Source organism: Onychostoma macrolepis, chromosome 20 (assembly GCF_012432095.1).
Source record: "Onychostoma macrolepis isolate SWU-2019 chromosome 20, ASM1243209v1, whole genome shotgun sequence".
NCBI classification, from domain to species: domain Eukaryota; kingdom Metazoa; phylum Chordata; class Actinopteri; order Cypriniformes; family Cyprinidae; genus Onychostoma; species Onychostoma macrolepis.
Window position 1 is genome coordinate 11,134,632 of NC_081174.1, and position 24,163 is coordinate 11,158,794.

At 37.7% G+C, this 24,163-nt stretch overlaps 2 protein-coding genes across 3 annotated transcripts in view; one reads left to right on the forward strand and one right to left on the reverse strand.

The window, feature by feature from the left end:
* usp24 (ubiquitin specific peptidase 24) overlaps positions 1-14,063 on the forward strand; it is a 68,728-nt gene extending 54,665 nt beyond the window's left edge. For both annotated transcript variants that reach the window (XM_058755002.1, XM_058755003.1), the window contains 18 exons: positions 796-920; positions 1,187-1,328; positions 1,406-1,556; positions 1,711-1,806; positions 1,888-1,991; positions 2,361-2,474; positions 6,215-6,422; positions 6,591-6,680; positions 7,540-7,642; positions 8,355-8,476; positions 8,555-8,668; positions 8,753-8,818; positions 8,914-8,980; positions 9,070-9,148; positions 10,415-10,490; positions 10,593-10,679; positions 10,865-10,975; positions 11,082-14,063. In XM_058755002.1, coding sequence (XP_058610985.1) covers positions 796-920; positions 1,187-1,328; positions 1,406-1,556; positions 1,711-1,806; positions 1,888-1,991; positions 2,361-2,474; positions 6,215-6,422; positions 6,591-6,680; positions 7,540-7,642; positions 8,355-8,476; positions 8,555-8,668; positions 8,753-8,818; positions 8,914-8,980; positions 9,070-9,148; positions 10,415-10,490; positions 10,593-10,679; positions 10,865-10,975; positions 11,082-11,144 — 1,918 coding nt within the window. In that variant the 3' untranslated portion in view covers positions 11,145-14,063. The remainder of the gene's footprint in view (positions 1-795; positions 921-1,186; positions 1,329-1,405; positions 1,557-1,710; positions 1,807-1,887; positions 1,992-2,360; positions 2,475-6,214; positions 6,423-6,590; positions 6,681-7,539; positions 7,643-8,354; positions 8,477-8,554; positions 8,669-8,752; positions 8,819-8,913; positions 8,981-9,069; positions 9,149-10,414; positions 10,491-10,592; positions 10,680-10,864; positions 10,976-11,081) is intronic.
* A 137-nt stretch (positions 14,064-14,200) lies between these two features.
* pcsk9 (proprotein convertase subtilisin/kexin type 9) lies at positions 14,201-22,082 on the reverse strand. The gene is made up of 12 exons (XM_058755004.1): positions 21,743-22,082; positions 21,166-21,357; positions 20,861-20,984; positions 20,591-20,724; positions 20,366-20,507; positions 20,040-20,236; positions 19,776-19,959; positions 19,516-19,692; positions 17,112-17,260; positions 16,873-17,035; positions 15,601-15,776; positions 14,201-15,429 (listed from the first exon to the last, which is right to left on the reverse strand). Exons 1-12 carry the CDS (start codon positions 21,917-21,919, stop codon positions 15,241-15,243), a joined length of 2,004 nt encoding a protein of 667 aa, XP_058610987.1. The 5' UTR covers positions 21,920-22,082; the 3' UTR covers positions 14,201-15,240.
* Between the last annotated feature and the right edge of the window lie 2,081 nt (positions 22,083-24,163).

Below are 24,163 nucleotides of genomic sequence, written 5' to 3' on the forward strand. Positions count from 1 at the left end.
CAATGCATGTCTGTGTATCTACTGGCATTAGCAAGTCCATATTTGCTCTGCAGCAGCAGCAGCGTGTGGCAGATATAATTCACCAAGACCAAACACACTAACATTGTCATATGTTAAAACTATTCCAAGTTGTCGTGATTTAAAATAATTTTAAAATGAAAACAATTAAAATGAAACATTTCCTAAAAAAGATTTTATTTTTCTCCATGTCATGTGACTGTTAACCTGCATCAGAGGACTGGAAATCCTAACTTCTTAGGTGGTACTTCAAATAAACATTTTAGGTCAAAGGGGTTTGGCTGACAAAAGTTTGGAATCTCTGATCTCTACACAAACAAAATGGAAATAATTCTGAGTTTATTACTAAGGAATGCATCCCTAAAGTATGAAAAGTAGTAAGAGATTATGACATGCGTTATAATGTTACATAAAGCTTCTGTTAAAACATTCCAGAGGGCTTGTGGTTGAACAATACATTTATGAAGTTCTGCAGAGTCCATAATGCACAGTCTATATATAGGACATACTTCAGCAACCGTAATATCTGAAACACGTTTCTGGGAGGTCTTTTGCCCCTCTGTGTGAATGTATGTGTATTTATGGGTCTCTGGGGGGGGCGTGCTTCTGTTTTTGGCAAGAGTGTTTTTATGAGAGCCTTAAACTGTCCCAGATGCTTGGCAGCATAATGGTGCTTTAAACGTGCATTTTTTGAGGGAATGAAGGAATGTTTGGGTGACCAAGCAGAGCTGAGCAATGTCTGTAATATGCATTTTTCAACGCTTTATTTTCTTTTAGGGGTAGTTCACGAGGACGCTGGTATAAGTTTAATGACAATGTTGTGGAAGAGTTTGACATGAACGATGAGACTCTGGAGTATGAGTGTTTTGGAGGAGAGTACAGACCCAAAGTTTATGACCAATGTAAGTTAGTAATATATCTTTAAATCCATATAAATAAGTCAGTAAAACAATAATTTGACTTTTACATAAACTCAAACTGAGGCCTATTTATATGTTTATTTTATTTTAATTCTATTTCTTTCTTTTTTTTTTATTTGTACTATGTAAAAACGCCAGTATTTTTATCTTAACTTAGTCTTCCGTGGATTAAATGTCACACTGTCATTTTCATTATCACTCATGTATATATTATATTAACATTTTGCCACTGTATTCACATGCTATAGCTAACCCCTACCCAGATGTGCGGCGGCGCTACTGGAACGCCTATATGCTGTTCTACCAGCGCATCAGTGACCAGAACTCCCCCGTTCAGCCCAAAAAGAGTCGAGTCAGCATCATGAGACAGGAAGCAGAGGATCTCTCGTTGTGAGTTAGCGTTTTACTTCCTGCATGAACGTTTGAATATGGATACACTTACTAATGTTCATAATCCTTCACTTCAGGTCAGCCCCGTCATCTCCGGAGATCTCACCCCAGTCCTCCCCACGGCCACCCAGGGCCAACAATGACCGCCTCACCCTGCTCACACGCTTGGTCAAGAAAGGAGAGAAGAAGGGTCTGTTTGTGGAAAAGATGCCCGCTAGGATCTATCAGGTTGCGATTTTAAGGCCTTTTCATGCATTGCAATTCTAATGTGACTAAAAGAAATGTTCCAGGTCTGGCAACATCATACTAGACTGTAACTATAATTATATTATTCATAGTGTTTCAGACATTTTGTTGCTTTTTCAAATTTTTGGATCTGTAGATGGTGAGAGATGAAAATCTGAAGTTCATGAAGAACAGAGACGTTTACAACAGTGATTACTTCAACTTCACACTGTCTCTGGCTTCTGTCAACGCGGTAAGCTCTGAGCATTCAGCCTCTTTTATAAGTGCTCTATATCTCCTGTACTCAAATTTCAGCTTTATACTGTTTTTCCAGACAAAGTTAAAGCATCCATCATATCAGGCCATGGCCAAAACCAGCCTGCAGCTGGCCGTCCAGTTCCTCTTCCACACTTACCTGCGTACCAAAAAGAAACTCAGGTGGGATGATGCTTTTGTTTACAATACTTAAGCTCAAGGCCTGTTCACACAAGGTTATTATCGTTAAACTATTACAAAGACAAGATCGAGTGGTGGAAAAAAATTCTATCTTTATATTTTTTAAATGATGAAAAATTTTTTGTTTTTAAACATTTTAATTTATTAATTAGAATTGTTCATTTAAATAAACTGCATTTGTAATCCACTGTGAAAGTGCATAAAATATGAGCAAAATCGTAATAAAAAAAAAAAATATTAAAATAACAAAAATGACTTTTTCCGGTCAATATCTCATTAAACGAGTCTCCCAGTTGTGGCTTTTATCGGTTTATTTAATCAGTGTGGGAACTCTGACGTCTTCTCTCTCAGGGTGGACACAGAGGAGTGGATCGCTACTGTGGAGGTTTTGTTGTCCAAGAGTAGCGAGGCTTGTCAATGGATGGTCCAGTACCTGGTGACACCTGAAGGGCGGGAGATCATCAAGTGAGCATCACATCCAATCCTCCATGCACACATTGGCAATAAAATCACCACTGGCTTATAAATAGTAAAACTAACCAGACTATTGGTACACAGACATGAAACACAAATATATTTATACAGCTTTATATCTATTAGGGGCAGGCGATATACCTGTAGACACGATTAACTGGGTAGCTCTTAAATTGACAGCAGTCTAATATTCCTGCTGTCTGTCATTCATATTAATCAAACAACAGAAGAGAGAAAATCTCTCATTGCTCTTGACTAAATCACTTTTGTAACTTTAATAAGAAGAAATGTATGTTTAATTTACAGAGTGAAGAATATGTATTTTTTTATACATTTGATTATACAATGTATGTAGCATTTCTTATTTATTTGTTCTACTGTAGTTATTTTTTGTCCCAATGCTTGTAATTAGTTTCTTATTCTTATTTAATTGCTGACTGTCTTGTCTTCAGTGAGCTTGAGTTTTTTTTACTTTTTTTACTTTACTAAAACTAGTATTATTTTTTTGATATTGACACTGGTGACAAGAATTATGAAATTTATATGGTATTAAAAAAAAAGGTATAAAGACCTAGACCTATATAGAAAATAACTATATCATTATATATATCGTTACCATGAAATAATGGTTGGCCAATGTCGGGCTGAAGGTGAGCGTCTGTCAGGCTAATTTGTTTGGTGTGTTCCACTCATCGGCTCTCGTCGGGCTCACGTCGTTGGCAGTTTGCCCACTTCAGCATGTTGAATCGCGCAAGTGAGAACTCTGATTGGCTGCTCAGTTTAGCAAACGAGTCATTGCATGAGAATTAAAGCAAAATTGATGAAAACTAAGTAAATGAAGGCTGCACAGACAGAAGTCTGTTCAATTGTTACGTGATCTTTCCCAATCATTCCAATATGCGAATATTTTCATAGCAACATGAGCCACTTAAAAAGGAAGAAAGTTATCATCATAACTGATAATCAAAATGGTACGCAAGCGCTGCTTTGTTTACGTTTTGTATATCTGCGTCTATCTCGTATATCTTTGTTTTGGTTTCTCCTTTTAAATGACTAATATTTACTATTGGTAGCTGCTGATATTGACAGCTAATTCCTCTCACGCAGGTGCAGAACACATATGTTAGTTTGCAGCCGGCTGTAGTCTGAGTGCTGTGTTCAAGCATGGCTTTTTGGTCCAACACAAGGCGACAACACCGTTGGCTTTTGTCGCTGATAGTTCTTTGAAGTCGGCTTGGTGTGTCCCGGACTTTAATGGCTTAATTTCACATGGAAGGCTAAAATATTTCATAATTTAAAAGAAATTTCATCATTTTGACAGGAAAAAAAAAAAAAACTTGATTTTATATTTCTATCAATGGGAGCAGTGCATTGTAAAGAGGGAGAAGAAAAGTGCAACTGTGGCTGCAGTTGCAGCATTCTTACCTTATTTAAAATTATACCAGCTCTTTCCACACATCTGTAAATGAGCTTATAGTGTGGCTTCCGTCCACAACATAGTACAGAAAATGCCCTTGTAAAGGTAGTTAATGATTTATTACTCTCTTGCGACACTGGCTCTCTATCTTTACTTCTGTTACTAGACCTCAGTTCTGCCTTTGACACTGTCTCTCATGATTTACTCATCTCTTGACTTTCAGCTGTGGGTATATCTGGTACTGCTCTTTCCTGGCTCTCTTCATATCTATATGACAGACAGTTTTATATCTCTGCTCGGGATTTTAGATCCCCTACTGCCCCCCTGAAACAAGGCATCCCCCAGGGTTCTGTTCTTGGGCCTTTGTTGTTTATTATTTATATTTTACCATTTGCATTTACATTTAATAATTTAGCAGACACTTTTATCCAAAGCGACGTACAAATGAGAACATTTGGTCAGATACTACAGCGTCATGGCTTTAGCTATTATTTTTATGCTGATGACATTCAAATCTACACATCATGCAGGCCTTCCCTATCCACCCAAATAGACAAAATTTCTGTTTGCGTGGAGGATATTAAAACATGGCTTAACTCAAATTTTCTGAAATTAAATATGGAAAAAACTGAGATCATCATTATTGGAACCCCATCACTTACCACCAAAGTTCCCACGGACATTACTTGCGATTATTACTGGCACTTTAATTGCTCCATCTAGTATCGTTAGAAATCTAGGTGTTATGTTTGACCCCTCTCTTTCATTTCAATCTCATATTAACTCTCTCTCTAAATTAGCATTTCTTCACTTACGACGAATTGTCCAGCTCCGTCCTTTCATTAGTACCAATGATGCAGAAACTCTCATTCATGCTTTTGTTTCATCACGTCTCGATTACTGTAATGCCTTTTTTGTAATGCTACCTCTATTGCTAGATTACAGTATATTCAAAACTCAGCCACTCGTATTCTCACTCGTACTAAGCGTTGAGCCCACATCACCCCTATTCTATCTGATCTACTTTGGCTACCAGTGGCCTATCGTATCAAGTTTAAGATGATCCTGCTTACTTTTAATGCTTTGAATGGTCTGGCTCCTTGCTATATTTGCAATATGCTCCTCCCCTATTCTCCACCTCGTTCATTGCGGTCCTCTGATTCTCACCTTCTCGCCATCCGTCGATATCACCTCTCTTCCATGGGGGGCAGATCGTTCAGTGTTGTTGCCCCTAAATAATGGAACTCTCTACCCAGATCACTCTGTCTTGCCAATAGCCTGTCTGAATTCAAATCGCTGCTCAAAACTCACTTGTTTTCAGGATGTTATCTTTCTTAGTTAACTTCTATTTATTCTGTCTTATGCTGTATATTACTCTCTGGATGTCTGATGTTCTTTTTTTCTTTCTGTATTACTGTTTTCCTAACATTTCTGATGTTTATTGTAAAGTGTCCTTGAGCTCTGGAAAGGCGCTATATAAATAAAACATAATTATTATTATTATTATTTTACAAACAAGGATTGACACCAAAACGTATCTCACACTTAAATTAGCAAAATATCAAGCCAAGTAGCATTTATTTTAAGTATCCATAATTATCCAAGTATGTTTTGAGGCCACTGTACATTTCACTTATGTCTGATGTTCTGTTGTACAGCTGGTTTCTACCATAAGAACTAAACACAAATGCATGGAAATCCCAGATGACACCTTTGTTTTAGCTAGTGCCCTGTTCCCGCAAAGCCAACTATCATGAACCCCTGTATTGGTGAGAGTGTAAGTGTGTGGTCATAATCGTATCGCTGAAAATCAATAGCACATGTGGGGTACGGCCACAGCTGCTTTCTGTCAACCTGAAATATGGGCCAGTACAGGGATGTTTATGTGTAGAGCATGTAAGTGCGATCTAGAATGACTAGAGGTTCTCCGGATTGGGAGTAAGGGGGCGTAGTGCCCTGCTACACGATTGGCTGGTTCGTATCGAATGTTAGGGCTGCCCCGATTATCATTCAACACCTCAGCAGAAGCCAGGGAATGTTCCCAATGGTTTTATGATCCAGCTCTGACACACTTCCAACAAAACAAATAGTTTCCCTTATCAATAGAGACATGGAGCCATAATTTCATAAAAAACGTTTCACTCTGGACAGAGCTGGCTCTGCAGGGAAAGTTTCCACAGACCTCCCAACCAGCTCAGATACGCCAACATCCAGCGTCTCCTACCACATGTTCATGCAAAAACTGGTTGAAAATCAACTGAATTAACGTTGTTAATGGGTGAACCTCATGAAGCATGTTTTTCTCTCTCTGTAGAATCTGTCTGTTGGAATGCAGTGTGCGGGAGGTCCGTGTCGTGGTGGCCACCATCCTGGAGAAGACACTGGAGTGCGCTTTGTACTTCCAGGACGCTGGGTTGGACTGTCTTTTGGACATGCTGCTCTCTTTATTGGATAAGGACGTCCCAGATAACTGCAAGAACTGCTCTCAGTACTTCAGCCTCTTCAGTAACTTTGCTCAGAGGGTGAGAACAATGATGTCACTCACTGATGTTCATTAAGAAATAATATAGTAAGCTCCAAAAAAAACAAGTACCATAAAAGTGGCCCATACAACTGATATTCTGTCTTCTGAAGCCACACATAGGAACCTATGGAACAAATGTAAGTTATTCACTGAGGATTTGTTTTAGGGCTTTGGGCCGTGTCAGCTGCTGCTAAAACATTCTGCTTATCGTCGGATGCTTGTCTTCCTTCTGGGACCCAACCGGCAAAACAACCAGGTACTGCAGTGTTCTACGGCTTTTGAATATTGGGGTTTACTGCTTGCTTAAAGAGATAGTCCACCCAAAAATGAAAATTTTGTCACCATTTGCTCACCCTCATGTCCTTCCAAACCTGTATGAGTTTGTCTGTGGAACACAATAGAAGATATTTTGAAGGATGTTGGTAACCGGGGGGGATTGGGGGGGGATTTCCCCCCCTCTGGTCTATGCACCCCTGCCTCTGCTGAATTATATTTTATTCCCGTGGGGATAAAAACATCCCGCCCACCTGCTCCGACGTCCCGATCTAAATCAAATGATTTGCGATACGTGATCCGATTGGAACGCTTCGAAACAGTGAATCATTTTGCGACACAGTGGTTTAACTGATTTGGAGTTTCAAAAAGCTCCGTTGATACGGTGTTCTTTCTCTTTCTCTATATAATTTATTCGTTTTTGAATAACCGTGGAAATGAAATAATTACAATTAATCAAACTGTGATCACGTTAAAACAGTTTCCATTGTATTAAAAACAGTGTAGTTGGGTCAACCTCCGCCTATATAGAGTTTTATACACTTATAAAAAGTTTTCAAAAGTATTCCCCCCCCCCGGGTTTTTTCACAAATCGCGCACTCTGTTGGTAACCAAATAGTTTTCGTTCCTTGGATTTCCATTGTATGGATTAAAATACAATGAAAGTCCAACATTCTTCAAATTATCTTCCTAAGTGAGTCATACAGGTTTGGAATGACATGAGGGTGCGTAAATGATAACAGAATTTAAAATTTTTGGGTGAACTGTCCCTTTAGGTGCTAATGTTGACCTACACTGTTTAATGTCTGTGTTAATGACGTTCTGCTGGTTCTGTGTTTTAGCACCGGCGCTGGAGTTCGGCACAGGCTCGAGAGTTCCTGCATCTTCACAACACTCTGGCCCTGATCGTGCTGCACACAGACCTCACGTCTCAGAGGACGGAGGGTAAGAACACACGATTTCTGGACACACACCAAAGTTATTATCATTAATGGAAACTATTTTGAGGGCATAAAAATGTAATGACAAAGAAGTAAACAAAAAATGGAAATTGTAGTTTGCAAAAGAAATAAAATACTAATGTGCACTAAAAATAATTTTTTGCTTTTTCACAGAACAAACAAAACAATAACAATGAGGAAAAAATGCTAATACTTTTTAATACAATTTATTTTTGATGTTTTTTTGAGGGGTTTTTTGTTGAAATAAATTAATACTTTTATTCAGAAAGGATGTATTAATTTGATCAAAAGTGACAGTAAAACATTTAGAAGGTTACAAAAGATTTCTATTTCAAACAAATGCTGCACTTTATATTCATAAAAGAATACTGAAATAAAAATGTGTGATGATTTCAACAAAAATATTAAGCAGCAATTATTATTTATTTTTTTTGTATTTATAATATCCAGGAATGTTCCCTGAGCAGCAAATCAGCATATTAGAATGATTTCTGAAGGATCATGTGACACATAATGCATGTTATTTTAAATTCTAAGAGCATTACTGTTTCTACTGTTTTTTTGATCAAATAAATGCAGCTTATCAACAAAGCATCCATTTATCAGTGCAGTCTTTTGCTTGTTTAGTTATTAATGGTTCTCTGTGCGAGGGATGAGGTAACGGTGATATGTGAACACTGTTGTCGTGTGTTCAGCTCAAGGAGTGTTCAAGCACGCTTCCTCAGGACTGGTAGCTCCATCTTCACCCCTCCTGACTCTACATCCAGACATCAACACGTTACTCTTCAAAGCAGAAGGGCAGGTGTATCTCATGGAGGTAATGCTGCCTCTTATTCCCTCTCTGCTGTCTCTGTGTCTGTACTGCACACTACTGACTGAGTCACATGTCTTTCAGGTGATGTTTGCCATGCGTGAATTGTCCGGCCCATTGTCGTTTCTCATAGAGATGATCACATATTGCTCATTCTGTAATGAACCTTTCTCACTGGGAGTCCTACACTTACTCAAGGTTGGTACCCTGACATTTTAAATTCTAATAAAAATAAATAAAATCTATCAATCTTTCTTATGACTTGTGACATGTGACTTGTAGAACCATCTGGAAACGGCTCCTCCTCACGAACTTAAGAATGTCTTTCAGATGCTCCTAGAGATCCTGGTGAGTGATGGCCATGTGCTGTCTTGAAAACAGTTTATTGTTATAGTTTATATGGTTTATAATGATGTAACGCTGTTCTTCCTTTGACCTGTCAGATGACAGAGGACCCTCTGCAGTCTCAGAGGCTCAAATATGCATTTGAATCTGAAAAGGGCCTTTTGGGTAAGAACTATATAATTTGGCTCTATCAGTGTGAGTGTTTGTAAGATTCAGATATTTTGTGATAATATGTGATTCTCGTTCTTTCACAGCTTTGATGCATCAGAGCAACAATGTGGACAGCAGTCGCTGCTATCAGTGTGTGAAGTTCCTGGTCACGCTGGCACAGAAGTGAGTGTAGAGCACTGGGATCAATTTAGGAATACTCATATGAGTATTAACATATATGAATGTAATTGTATATAATATTATTGTGTTTTAGGGATATATGATATAATAGTGCCATTTTGGTTACCAGACAATATTTTTTAAAGTGCCCCTATTATGGGTAATGAAAGGTTCATATTTTGGTTTTGGGAGTCCCCAACAACAGGTTGACATGCATGCAAGGTCAAAAAACACTTTCATTGTCTTATAATATGCATTTATTTTTACCGTACTTGCTCAACGACTCCTAAACGATTTGCTCAACGATTCATTTTTCCAAACCTCTCCTTTGCGTGATGCTAATCTGCGGTAATTGGTCTAATTTTCATTTCATCATGCCTGTAATGCCTGATAAAGGAGCGTTTGAGAGTGCAGTGCTGCTTTGTGTACAGCGTTACCAGGGAAACAGCTATTTTTACTGCTCCAAAAGCGGCACCTAGTGGCAAAGAATGAATTTGCATTTTCATTCAGACCAAGGCGAAAAGACCAACAAGTGGGCGGGCAATATGCTAATGTAACGTCAACATGAAACGGCTTGGAATTCGTTTTAAAAACGACTTGTTTCAATTATTCAGAGTCGACTCTTTCTTTTGAGAGACAATATTTAAATTTAAAACTTTGCAGGATGTTTTCATTCACTTAGAGCTGTGTTACACACTGCATGAAAGGTCATTTTCAAAAATCCATAATAGGGGTACTTTAATAATTAACTCGTATCTGTCGATATTGGATATTTAAAATGTAACACTTTTTAATGTTTAACATTTTAAAAGCGTTACTTTAATAACACTATTAAATGTAGTCTACATTTTTCATGCTTCATAATTGTGATCATGATGTCGAATTCACTTGCATTTATAGCAGTTAGTTTTAAATAGATTACTTGTCCTTCATTTAGAGAAAATAGTATTGAATTTTAATATCAGGCATTTACCAGTTATTGGGCATAATGAAAAAATAATTATGAGTAATGATAAGCCAGTACCTGAAATTACATGCCTGATATATTAAATGTCTACTATTTTTCTTCATTTTAAACAATAATTCCACTTGAAGTGAAATCACATGTATAAAAAACATTTTAATGGACAGTAGAAAAGATTGGTAACTTTAGTACGGTTTAATAAATAACTATTTGAATCAGAATAAATAATGTCTAATATTCTCTGCTTCCAATATCCATGTTTCTGGCAGAAGTGATGTTAAATGTAAACAATGTGTTTCTGTTAGATGTTCTCCAGCTAAGGACTATTTTAAAGAGCTCTCAGGACATTGGAGTTGGGCAGTGCAGTGGCTTCAGAAGAAGGCAAGAGACCACAGATATACACACACACACACACACACACACCAGTACTTCTTTATTGTGAAATAGCATCCATTGTTGAATTCCCTTTCTCTCCTCTTTCAGATGTCTGAGCACTACTGGACACCACAGAGTAATGTATCGAACGAAACGTCCACAGCTAAAACCTTCCAGCGCACCATCTCAGCACAGGTACTGCACTCACAATTCTTTACATTTATACATAACCAGAATAATACATGATTATGTATTTGTCAAACTTAAAATGTACAAGTTAAATAAAGATTTACCTAGAGCTAGCCACCAATTTTCTGAGCCATTAGGAGGGCATGTGAACTGCTGAATGAAGTTTAGTGAATGCTGCTTTTTGTGTTTAGGACACCCTAGCTTATGCCACAGCTTTACTGAATGAGAAGGAGCAGTCCGGCAGCAGTAATGGATCAGATGGCAGCCCAGCCAATGAGAACTCAGACAGAACCCTCAGACAGGTAGAGCCCTGTCTGTCATTAATTCAGCAGTCCATCATCAGTTACATCATATGATAAAATACACTAGTGTTTACTCTTTCACCATTTCCACCTCTCTTTCTCTCAGGGATCTGAATCCCCCATGATGTTAGGCGATTCTCGAAGTGATCTAGAAGATGTGGATCCATAACACTTCTCATTGTTTTTGCGCAACAAAACAACACAAAAAAGTTTCCCTCCGACGGAGAGATGTTGTGGCTCTAAACAGACAATCAGAAAACTGCATTTGATCTTCTAGAGACTGGAAATGGAGCGACCAGTAGCAGCCAAAGGGCCCGTCGGAGCGTTCGCTCTCCAGGCGAAACGTGAACAGAGGCGAATGTCTTTTTTTTTTTTTTTTTTTTTTTTTTTCTGTTGGTTAAAACCTGGCTGAATGAAATTAGAGTTCAGGTCTTGCAAGTTATTTAGATGTTTTGTCTGGCTTGATGAGTTCTGTCAGACCAGTGGGACTTAATAAAAACAGAGGCGTTCGTTTCCTTGACGTTTTTACGCCGAACTACTACTATGGTGCCAGACGGGGTGTTTTAAAAGCAGTCAGCGTATATTTGCCAATGTAATTAAGTAGATACTATTCATGAGAAATGTAAAGATGTGTTCCATAAGTGTAATTTCAAATGTAAAATAATATTTTTAAGAATCCTTTACTGATTTTCTTTATTTTTTGTGGATCTGTTTGAGAGGTGCCTCAAATTTATTCGAAAAAAAAAGAAGAACTTGCCAAGTCTCTGAGAGTCAAATAATCCCACTGTTTTTTTTTTTCCCTTTCTCTTTCTTGCTGGTATTTTTTTAAAGCACTTTATATTTGAATTCAGTTTGTGACAAATTCATCACGTGGAGACAATAACGGACGTCCCGTGCTGCTCTCTGTCCATCGAGTTTCTTGAATAGGAACCGCATGCAGCAAAAGACACAAGCTGTTTACGCGAGCGCTAGACAGAAATATGATGGTGGACATTGAGGACGGACCTTACGGCAGAAGACACATTGCATTAGCAGATGCGTCCGGAGACACATATGCAACACACAGAGACGCTACTGTCCAACGAGCTTTTCTTCTTCCTGAAAGACAATGAGTGCTACAATCAGCAGAGTTTGTCATTTCTTTCTGTTCGTCTGTTTTGATGTTGTCTCGTGCTGCTTAGGTATGAAGATCTAGAGACGTGAAGACACTTTTCAGGGTTTATTTTGCCAAATTTGTCTTTTTTTTTTTTTTTTTTTTGCCTGCATCTTTTCCGTTCAGTCTGCCTTACGCAATGCAAATCGGATGACAAGGCGAGGATGGGGTGGAAAGGGGGTGGAGGGGAAGGGGAAAGAGGAAAGACGGAGGTTGTTGGCGGGACGGAAAGTTCTCACAGAGGAGTAAAGTGCCTTTACTCGACTCCTTCCCTTACGCCGCTAACGTCCTCGCCTTGAGACAAACCAGTGGACACGTGCTACACAAATGCCTGAACCCACTCGACATTACGATAACGCGCACACGTATACTCGGATCGCTCGGCCGCGCTCATCTCAGAGCGCCACATGAGGACACAGGCAGCGTCTCGTGCGTCACGGTCCCTTGTTTGAGCCGAGCCTGTGATGTCCTGCTTTCAGGGAGTCTGCAGGGTGATTCAGCTGCCGTTTGCTGCTCATTTTGTATTTAGACTAGAACACTTAGCGACATTGCTTCAATGTTTACAGCGGAAGGACCTCAATGCCACCTCACACAAACGCTAGTGCTGCTTTTTACCTCACAGTCACCTGCTCTTCGCAACTTTCACGCGCTTCTGTGCATGTTTGTACGTGTGAGAGACTTTGTTGCTGGAAAAGAACTGGCTGAAAGAAGCTGGTTTATAGAATAAATCTTAATCCAGCTTTAGTGAATTTGCTGGTTTATGCTGGTGTCTCAGCCTGGCTAAGTTGTGTTTAGGCCAGGGGTGTCAAACTCAGCCCTGCAGTGTTTTGCTCCAACCCTAATTAAACCCACCTGATCCAACTAATCAAGTTGTTCAGGCTCAACTGAAAATTATACGGTTTGTGTGTTGGAGCTAAACTCTGCAGGGCTGCGGCCCTCCAGGAACTGATTGCTTAGGCAGAGAGACCAGATAAAACCAGCACACTGTTTTAAATTGGTTTAACATGTTTTTTTCAAAAGGGCCAGCCTGGTTTTCTGGTTTTACAGTGGTTTGGGGCACTTACACTTAAGATTGCCCTGACTAGAAGACCAGGTCAAACCAGCACACCATCTTGAGCTGGTTTAACACGTTTTTCTTTTTTTTCATGGCCAGCCTGGTTTGCTGGTTGTAGAGTGGTTTGGGGTACTTAAATTCAAGATTAGTCAGGCTGGAAGACCTGATAAAACTAGCAGACCATCTTAAACTGGTTCAACATGTTATTTAGTTGTTGTTGTTTTTTCAACATGGCCAGCCTGGTTTGCTGATATTAGAGTACCTCGAGGCACTTAAAATCAAGATTGATCAGGCCGAAGGCCTGGTAAAACCGGCAAACCTGTTAAGGCTGGTTTAAGCAGTCTTTTTCAGTATGGTCTTTGACTTTGTCTCTTTCTCTTGGTTTTGGCCTCTAATAGTCAGCAAAACACTGCAGTACTCACAACTGCCTTCATGCATTTGAATCAGTAAATGGTTCATTGCTAATTCACTGCAGCAGATGTGGTAAGTGTTTGGGACGATTAGTTACACAGGCTTTAGGATGACCGGAGGATTATTTTGAAACGTTTCAGGACTAAAGGCACACGGTTCAGTTACAATTGAGGGGAGAATTCATCAGATCAGTGCCTAAACATAAGGCATCTTTCTTATTTTGCTGAAATATGCACATTTGCAAAGATATCACACTAATTTCAGCTCAACTGCCTGCTTAGGTTTTCACTAAAGGAGCCTGTAAGATATTGTGGGGTTACAGTTTATACCCAGTGCTGTAGTCTTCTTTGAAATATGGTGTACTTGAGTGAACCGGGTGTATTAAATCTATCCACAAATCTGATCCTCCTCCCTCCAATCAATCTTTTTTAACCTTTCCTACACCTGTAGATGCTGTACCAACCACTCGGTAGATCTGTGACGAAGCTTGCGTTTTTAAGCTGGGTGTCAGGACTGAGTTAAAGATGCTTGAAGAGTTTTTAATAACTGGTGATTCTTTGATTCATTTCTGCTGCGAGTGTGTATGATGTGTAAAGGAATCTGTTAATGCATGTTAAAACCACATTTTAATTTGTACATCAGAGTTTGACAATGAAAACATTTGATATAAAAAGGAAAAACTGGAATGCACAACTTTTCAGACTGTGTGATTTTGTATGTGCCAAGTCTGAAGTAGACTATTACATGAAGTTGTCATAAAGTTTGCAATATAAAAATATATTTATAAAAAGAATTACACTCTTATACACAGTGCACATGCATAATAGGAGAAAACGCTCTTGCCAGAAATAGTGAAAATAGAGCTGTTTCAATTCAGAATATGTGTAAACTTAAAAATGACAAGTGCTGGTCCTGAATAAGTCAAAGTGGTATTATCTATAATATCGGTTACCGATATTGGAGATTTTTTTTGTTTGTTTTTGTAACAGTATTGGTACATATTTTAAATACATTCTGTTAATATAAAAATGAAAAGTGCTGGTCCTAAATCCAGTCAAAGTGGTATTATCTATAATATCCGTTACTGATATTGTTGTTGTTTTTTTTAAATTAAGCAGTATTGCTGCATATTTTAAGTATATTGACACATATTCTATATTTCATTGTACATGCTTATTTCCTCTATTTTAATAGTTAGTTGTCATCTAACGCTCGCTATACCACTGTAAAATGTAATTTTTAGAAAATCTCAAAATTAATACCCATTTTTCAGTGATCCCTGAATTCACTTTTAGATTTTAAAACAATTTATCAATTTTAGTGGGGGGTTTTATTATTATTTAAGGAATTGTATAGCCACATGAAAATAATTATCGGTATCAGTCTGAATTCTAATATTAATGCAATGATGCATGTATAAATGTTTTGCTGTTTAAAGGCCTTTTAAAGTGTTTTAGTGCTCCTTGTAGAGTTTCTAGATTGAATATGATTATGTCCAGAACTGGTTACAATGCACTTCTCTGTCATGTAACATTGCATAATGACAGAACTGAGCTCACTTGTGTAACGCCTCCAACTATGTGTGTTATAGCAGTTATGTCCATGGTTACATGTTTAGAGACGTGAGAAAAGAAAAGAACACATCCCTCAGTGGTCAGACGGCTGGTAAGAAGGGTGGTGCCTGCAGCAGGTGGCAATGGCAGCAGCTCCTTTATCTCCTCCAGATGTATGAACTACACAGTTGTTTCCCATAGCAAATGCCCCACGAACGACAGAGCCACGCGACAGACCCTGACAGCCTGTCAGTGTCCACGAGTCTTCACATGAAACCTCCACCTGAAAGAAAGATGCAGGCTTGTGTTGCTGAGATACACCAAATCACATTTTGATTATTCTACAGTTGCAAAACAGATTCAGGATTTAAACTGCAACTGTTAAATATGTTAGAAGCCGTACATTAGTTTTTCTGTTCATTGTGTCAGTGGAAACTTGTTGAGGGTAAGTCACCTGCTCGCTGAGACCCGTAGAGTCGTGTTCTTTCAGCCGGCACTCCAGAGAGGTTGTGTGGCAGCAGGAGGCGTATGATGACGTTACACCCCTTTTAGCAGGACATGCCCTGCGGACGCCATGTAGAGGTCGATCAGAGTCCGATGCATCTCCAGATGAAGAGGAAGAACTGCAGCCTGCAGGGAAAGATGACAGCTGTGTACATAAATATACAATGAAACAAACAAGTTGTCATGTAGTTGAGCATAGAGAACTCAATTCATTTTCAGCTACAGCGACAACAGAAACTTCACTCATTAAGTGAAGGAATAGTTCATCCAAAAATGAACATTTACTCACCCTCAGCCCATCTGAGATCTAGATGAGTTTGTTTCTTCCGATTGGAGTAATGTAGCATTACATCACTTGCTCACCAATGGATCCTCTGCAGTGAATGGGTGCCGTCAGAATGAGAGTCCAAACAGCTGATAAAAATATCACAATAATACATAAATCCATCAATTAGCGTTTTGTGAAGTGGAAAGCTGTATGTTTGTAAGAAATAAATCTGTCATCAACATGTTTTAAACTTAAATTAGTAATAATGCTTTCTAAAATGAAAATTTGTCTTGGAATCAATATGTAGTGAAAATAGTCCAAAACCAATGGACTTATTCACTGAAGGAAGTATGCATTATGGATACAGTATTTTGGCCAGAAGTGACGGTTTAAAGTTAAAATGTCCTAATGATAGATTTGTCTCTTACAAACACACAGCTTTTCACTTCACAAAATGTTAACTGATGGACTGGAGTCGTGTGGATTACTTAAGGATTATTGTGATGTTTTTATCAGCTGTTTGGACTCTCATTCTGACGGCACCCATTCACTGCAGAGGATCCATTTGTGAGCAAATGATTTAATGATAAATTTCTCCAAAATTGTTCTGATGAAGAAACCCATCTTGGATGGCCTGAGGGTTGGGTAAATTGTAATTTCTGTGTGAACTATTTCAAAACAAAAGCTCAATAAAAAGTTCACAAGAATTAAAAAAAGGTATTGAAATGTTATTAAATGTTATTTTATTAATATTCATATTATGAACCATATTTTTATTATTAATAACAGATATTTGTTTATAAAATAACTTTTTTATGGACATTTTCAGATTATTGTCTTGTAACTGACCAAATCCCAACAGATTTTAACTTCCCCTGAACCCAGAACATTCCATCAATTAATGATAATTTCCTGAGTTTATGAAAAACGCTGCAGTGTGAAACCATCTGTCACCTGTCAGCTGGTGGTCTGGAGGACACTCTGCATCCGCACCTCTCTGGGGACTCTCTAACATCTGGCACTGAGCTTTGTGGCCTGTGCAGCAGCGCGCTACAGCGAACACACCTTGCCCTCCATTCCCATTGACAGCAACACACTCTTTCTGCCCATCTCTCTCCTGTCAGGAAGAAAATTATTTTAACATAACTTTTTTTATTTTTGAGCAATCTAAACAAACATTCTTTGTTAATCACCTCCACTCTTTCTCCAGCTCTTGCTCCGTTTTGTGAGAAACTAGAGCAGCTCAGCATCTCTTCACCGTGACGACAGCGGGATGTAGCTGTGGCAAAACCTTTAACAGCTGACCGCTCAGACCAAACGGATCTACAGAGCAGATCCTCTCCTGTAAGAAAACACACATGTAGCGGACCTTAATGCTTGCCAATATGTTTCGGACATTGTTAGGACTGTTTAAAATCTACCTGCAAAAATAATGAAACCAGCTTGGGCCAGTAACAGACTACCTAAAACCAATTGAGACCACTTTGGAAGTTAAGCTGTTCCAGGGAAGAATAAAATGCAATTCATTATGCAATTGTATGTACAGTGTTTTACATGTTAAAAATCACTAATAAATACACAATTAGTATGTACTAAATATTAAACTAAAACAATATATGTAATTCATATAAATAATATTTATATTATATTATATTATAAACTGAGGTCTTCTAATGATATTATTATTAAATATTAATAAGGTTTATATTATCTACAAATTCATTACAGTCTGCTAATTACAGTAATAAATAAATTAAAGGTTAATATAATATTATATATTATATTATTATTATTATTATTATATCATTGTATGGGTCAAAATCATCTATTTTTCTTTTATGCCAAAAATCATTAGGATATGAAGTAAAGATCATGTTCTGTGAAGATTTTTTGTTAATTTCCTATCATAAATATATCAAAACTTAATTTTTGATTAGTAATATGCATTGCTAAGAACTTCATTTGGACAACTTTAAAGGCGATTTTCTCAATATTTAGATTTTTTTGCACCCTCAGATTCCAGATTTTCAAATAGTTGTATCTCGGTCAAATATTGTCCGATCCTAACAAACCATACATCAATGGAAAGATTATCTATTCAAAATCTCAAACTGAACCTTATGACTGGTTTTGTGGTCACATATAGACATTTAAAAAAAAAAACAAATACAATTTTTATTCAATTTTTTTACAAAAAATGTAAGATTTCATTACAAAATATTAACAAAAACTATAATATATCAATGGTTCTGAGAGAAGATTTTTATATTATTATATTATATTTAGGGCTGTCAGTCGATTAAAATTTTTAATCTAATTAATTACAGGGTGCTGCAATTAATTAATCTAATTAATCGCAAACAAAATTTTTGAAAATACCCCCAAAAGAGAATTTAAACCTTTCTTTGTGTTAAATGTTTAGGCTAATGGCCTAACATAAAGTATGGAAAATAAAAGAAGATAATTTGAGAAACATCTCAGTATTTTTTGTTCGTGCAATGAAAGTCACTAGTGCCCAAAACAGCTTAGTTACCAACAGTATTCAAAATACCTTCTTTTATGTTGTGCAAAAGAAAGTAAGTAATTCAGGTTTGAAACAACATGAGGGTGAGTAAATGATGACAGAATTTATTTATTTTTGGTGAACTATCCCTTAAATGTTTTTTTTTTTTAATTAATGAAATGATACTCTAAAGAAGAAACCAAAACTACCAGCATATGGTGGTAAATGTGTTTATGAGTCGATTCGTTCAAAAGACTTATTCATTCAGGAATTCAAGAAATGGCTCTCTTTATGAATGGGTCTTTGAATCATTGGTTCACACGATTCGTTCAAAGCACAGATTCATTCAGAAACTAAACACTGCTATGTTGCTCAGAGATGCACAACAGTTCTGCTGTGGCTTTATAGGTAATATTTTCGTTGGCAAAATTGAACAAAACACAATATTGTGTTTAAATTTTGCACAATGTTAACTTCTTATTTACTGAACTATTGTATAAAATCACATTTGCACTCGTGTTCTTCGTGACAAAAAACAGCACTCGTGTGATATCGCTTATCATATGATATAAATATGAGACAAAAACTCACACAGGGGCATTTTTTGCCCCAATATGTTGAATTTTTAGGGCGTAACTGCATTTATGGAGTTGTTGCCCTGCATCATATTTGTCAACAGTCAATATGTTGTATGAAATGTAAGATGACGTACAGGTTTGGGGGCGGGGCCAGTGTGTTAACTGCGTTAAAATATTTTAATCGCGTTATTTTTTCATAACTAATTAATTAAGTTAACATGTTAAACTGACAGACCTAATTATATTATATTATATTATATTATATTATATTATATACAAAATTTATTGTAATCTGCTAATTATATTGAATTAAAGATTTATATTATTATTAAATATTAATAAGGTATAATTAATAATGATATAATGATATAATTCATTGTTATGAATTTATTAGTCTGCTGATTACAGTATTAGAGTCATCATCAGACTGTATTGTCAGTCCAGACTATTACTGACATTGCTCAGCAAGCCACAGTGTTGAGTCATTTAAATAAAGTTTTCCTTGTGAGCTCTGACCTGTGAGTGTGGAGGTCGGGTCAGGCAGGGCGACCACCATGTTGGGTGTAGCGAGACGGTGGATCAGTGGCAGAGACTCTGGGTTAATGACCTGTTTGACCGAATGACGGAGAAGCTGTTGCAGAAGCTCAGCAGAACTCGAGTTCGGATTCAAATTTAGGAGCACTGCCGCTATACCTGAAAATACACACAGACCACAGCTGTTATACGGACAGATCAGATCAAATAAAACATCATAGGTTTGGTATGTGTGTGCTAACCAGCAACATGTGCCGCTGCTTGTGACGTTCCACTCTTGGTGGTGAAGCAGGTGGAGCAATCGCTGGACGCGCTGATGATGTCATCACCGGGTGCGAACACATCCACGCAGCGGCCCACGTTGGTGCCTGTCGTCCCAGTGCTCAAGGGCTGGTCAGCAAAATTAACGGCCCCTACTGTTATCACCTGCAGCAGAGGACCAAATGAAGTCAAAACCGAATATATTGACAAGCAACTGCTTTTCTGAAGAATTCAATCCATTGTACCTCAGGCTCTGAGGCTGGTGAGTACAGACAAGCATCATCGTTGTAGTTACCAGCTGCAGCAATAAGCACTGCGCCAGATTCCACCATTTTCCTGCAGGCAGCGTTGAGGGTGCGACTGAATCCCCCTACAAATGGCAGCAGTAGGATCACAGGTCTGATAGGCTGAGACATCAGAGACGACTGAATATACTCCAGACCTGCAACAGAGTTGGGTCAATTAATGCAAGTTCTGCAAACATCTACTTTCTAAATCATTTTAAAAAGACATTTCTTATAAAACATTCTTCTAAATTAATATACAGGTTATTATTAATGTTTTGGTTTACCTGCCAAAGCTCCTGACATGGTGCCCTTGCCTTGGCAATTCAACACGCGGACGCTGTTTACACTGGCACCTCGAGCTACACCCGAGTCCCGTCCACTGACCACACCTGCTATGTGCGTGCCATGACTGTCACACTGACTAGCCTGTGGGCAGATGGACACACGCTTCTTATTAGCTATTAAAACTGTCCAGTTGTCATACAACACATTTTATCACATTCAACTACCTGTCTGTGAACTCTGACCCCGTCCTCCTCCGGCACACTGTTGAAGTCCGTCACCATCACCCTGTCCTCAATCTCGCGATGAGTCACCTGAACGCTTGTGTCCAAAAGATACACTCCCACCTTTGCTCCGTCATCTACATACACACAAACATTCCAGCTCAATAATACTTTATTACCATATAAAATAGGAAAAGCTTTTACTTCAGGATCTCAGAACATATTTTTGGAAGTAACAAAGTGTTTGGGAAAGAGGGGAAAGCTTCAGCTCACTGGGTGGTGAGTATTTTCCAGTCTCATGTTTGTTTTGAAGGATGCGCTGCAGGTTCCATGGGATGCTTTGGGCGAAGATGGAGGAATCCTCTTCAATGTATTCCACATGGGGAAGCTTTACTGCCTGCCAAAATCAAAGGCAATGGAATGAAGAAGACAGGAAATGTGTGTGTTTAAGAATTATTGTAATTCCAATACTTGTTTTCATCTTTTTTCTTTTTTTTTTCAGTCCATCAGACTTCTCAAACATTCTTAAATATAAAATATGAAATTGTGAGCATTATGTAATAATGTTTGCAAATTACCATGTGAAGAACATCGCTGCTCATTTTCACCAGAAACCCGTGGAAAGCTCCTGAATACGTCTGCAGTATTTCGATCAGATATCCGCGTTTGGCGGCTTTTGCGCGGAGTCTGCGCGCTGTGCGCTCCACCTGGTTCACGTGCGTTCCGTTCCGCATCACCACGATATACTGACCCGGCATGCGCCACGCGTCCTGTGCGTAAAACACGACGTAGGGCACTTGATTCACACTGATTTTGATAACCTCCTCATTCCAAAAGTTCCGCACGTACAGAGCGTTTATTTTAGACTTTCTTGGAATACAGCAATACTGTTTTTTCTCAGGACAACTTCCGAGTGTTTATTGGCAGTTACATGAAAGTTTCTGACACCAGATGAAAAGTGTGTTTTCTTTTAAACATCTTTAATTTTTTATAGCCTATATATAGGCATTATCAATTATATTTTTTATATTTCATTTGATACACCTGACCTATTTTTTCCCCCAAAGTATTTTCCTTAACTAAGCATTTTTGTTAATATTTTTAATATCTGGTAATAGCCACACCATTAGTTGATTTAGCAGTTAGCGATCTTACCTTAGTGCACCTGTAAAACTGGGCGGATGGCCTGCTCTCTGCTTCAGGCTGGGTGTCATCCTGCAGAATTAAAGACAGGATCATCTCTTCATCCTCAGTGTAGTCTTCATCACCCTCAACTACAGCCACAAGACCCAGCAGAAAACTCAGACAGCACACCGCCACGAAGCTTTTCATTCTGTGGACAGTAAACCAAGCAATATAAAATAAGCAGTTTTAGGTGATATTGCAAAGAATTCCCTTTTTTGCACTGTTGTTCGTCATATGATAAGGCAGGCGTATGAAGCAGAGAGATTTGGAGCAGAAGTGTGTCCTCATGTCATTTAACATGTCATTTGAATCTCTCTGACTGAATGAAGCAGCGAGGTGGGGCGTGCTGACGTTTCACTGTCCTTATATCGAACGATGTCTCGTTAATAAACACAGCAGAAGAGGAGTCAGATTACAGTCCACCCACACACATTTTATGCGTTTACTATTCCTGCACAGACATGCAACATTTGCCAAAATGAAACCTGTAAAATGTGTGTGTCAATTAGTTAGAGGTAAATATATAGTGAAATACAGGGTGAAACAATTAATAGCTACTAAATAATATTTAAATTGATTTGTAGTAAAACTGTTTTCATTTATTTTTTAAAACAAGACAAAAGGAAGCCTTTATACTGTTTTTATATGAGAAGCCAAACAACCCAAAAGTGGGACGAAACAGCGCGGAAAAAAGAGTTCATAGGCGCGGCTCAATGGATCGAGCGGCGCGGCGCGAACATAAGAAGTTCGTGTTTTTCCCTGCAAGTTAACATAATGAAGATCAGTATTAAGTTATTACATTTCTCCTTTGCTTATTATCTTTCATATTAAGACATTAAAAATTGCTTTAGCTACTTTGAAGAACTTCACACATTGCCTAGCCTATATATAGGGCCTAATAGCCTATATAATAAGACTTTAATACATTTACAATACCATAGTTCTCTGGAGGAGAACACCCAGCTTCTAGTTCATATATTTTTATTTTGTACCTAGTTATTATTGTTGTTGTCGTCAAGTTCTACATTTAGCACAAAATTGCAGTTATGTACCATTTTAAATTGGAACTATTATTAAATAGGATATAGGTATGTGACCCTGGACCACAAAACCAGTCATAAGGGTACTTTTTTTTAATTTATTTATTTTTTATTGAGATTTATACATAATCTGAAAGCTGAATAAACAAGCTTTCAATTGAGGTATGGTTTGAATATGACAATATTTGGCCGAGATACAAATTTGAAAATCTGGAATCTGATGGTGCAAATTTAAAAAAAAAAAAAAAAAAAATCAAAATATTGAGAAAATCACATTTAAAGTTGTCCAAATGAAGTTCTTAGCAATATTACTAATCAAAAATTAAGTTCTGATATATTTACGGTTGGAGATTTACAAAATATCTTCATGGATGATCTTTACTTAATGATTTTTGGAATAAAAGAAAAAATATATAATTTTGACCCATACAATGTATTGTTGGCTATTGCTGCAAATATACCCGTGCTTTTTGTGGTCCAGGGTTACATATATGGGATTTTTTTTATGTATTTTTTTTTTAATTATTATTTTTTATCTCTAAAGACAAGGGAACATCCAAGGTAATGTTATTTAACTTTAACAGTCAGATTTTATATAATGGATACGTTTCTCATTCTTTTCTCTACACTCCATATTAAATAAATAAATAAAATGTAATTAATTAATTTAAAAACACGTGAAAATTAACCATGATTTTATTACACGAACCATTTAACCATATTTGTAGTTCAACTGCGGTTAAACAAATGACAATCAATCCGTCAAAATCCACCCCTGGTTACTGCACTTTTACTATAGTAAAACCATCGTTAATTTCCGTAAGGTAAAATTAATGGATAATGTCCTGGCAAAAAATATATGTAAATTTTACTCCTTTTTTTCAGTATAGCCTAATCATATGCTACAGTTACACAAATATTCTTAAATGTTAAATTTACTTCAAATATGGTTTGATGAATGAAACCATAAAACATTTTAATTTTTTAATTAACATTTTAAGAGGACAATGGAAGTTTCTGCTTTGAACATGTGGCTACTAAATATAGCCTATACGTGCTTCAAAGTAGCTAACACTATGAGAGATATTAGGCAAAAGAAATGTAATGACTTAATACTGATCTTCATTACGTTAACGTGCAGGAAAAACACGAACTTCTTATGTTCGCGAACTCTTTAATACCGCGCTGTTTCGTCCCACTTTTGGGTTGTTTGGCTTCCCATATTTTTACACTGAACTTCAGCTCACATGTCACCTGCGCGCGTCCACGAGAGCCAAATAGTTGCGCGTGCACGGCGGATGCTGCTGGTATATCACTTTGACCAAAAACAGGTTCACGTCGTCCTCTGTTG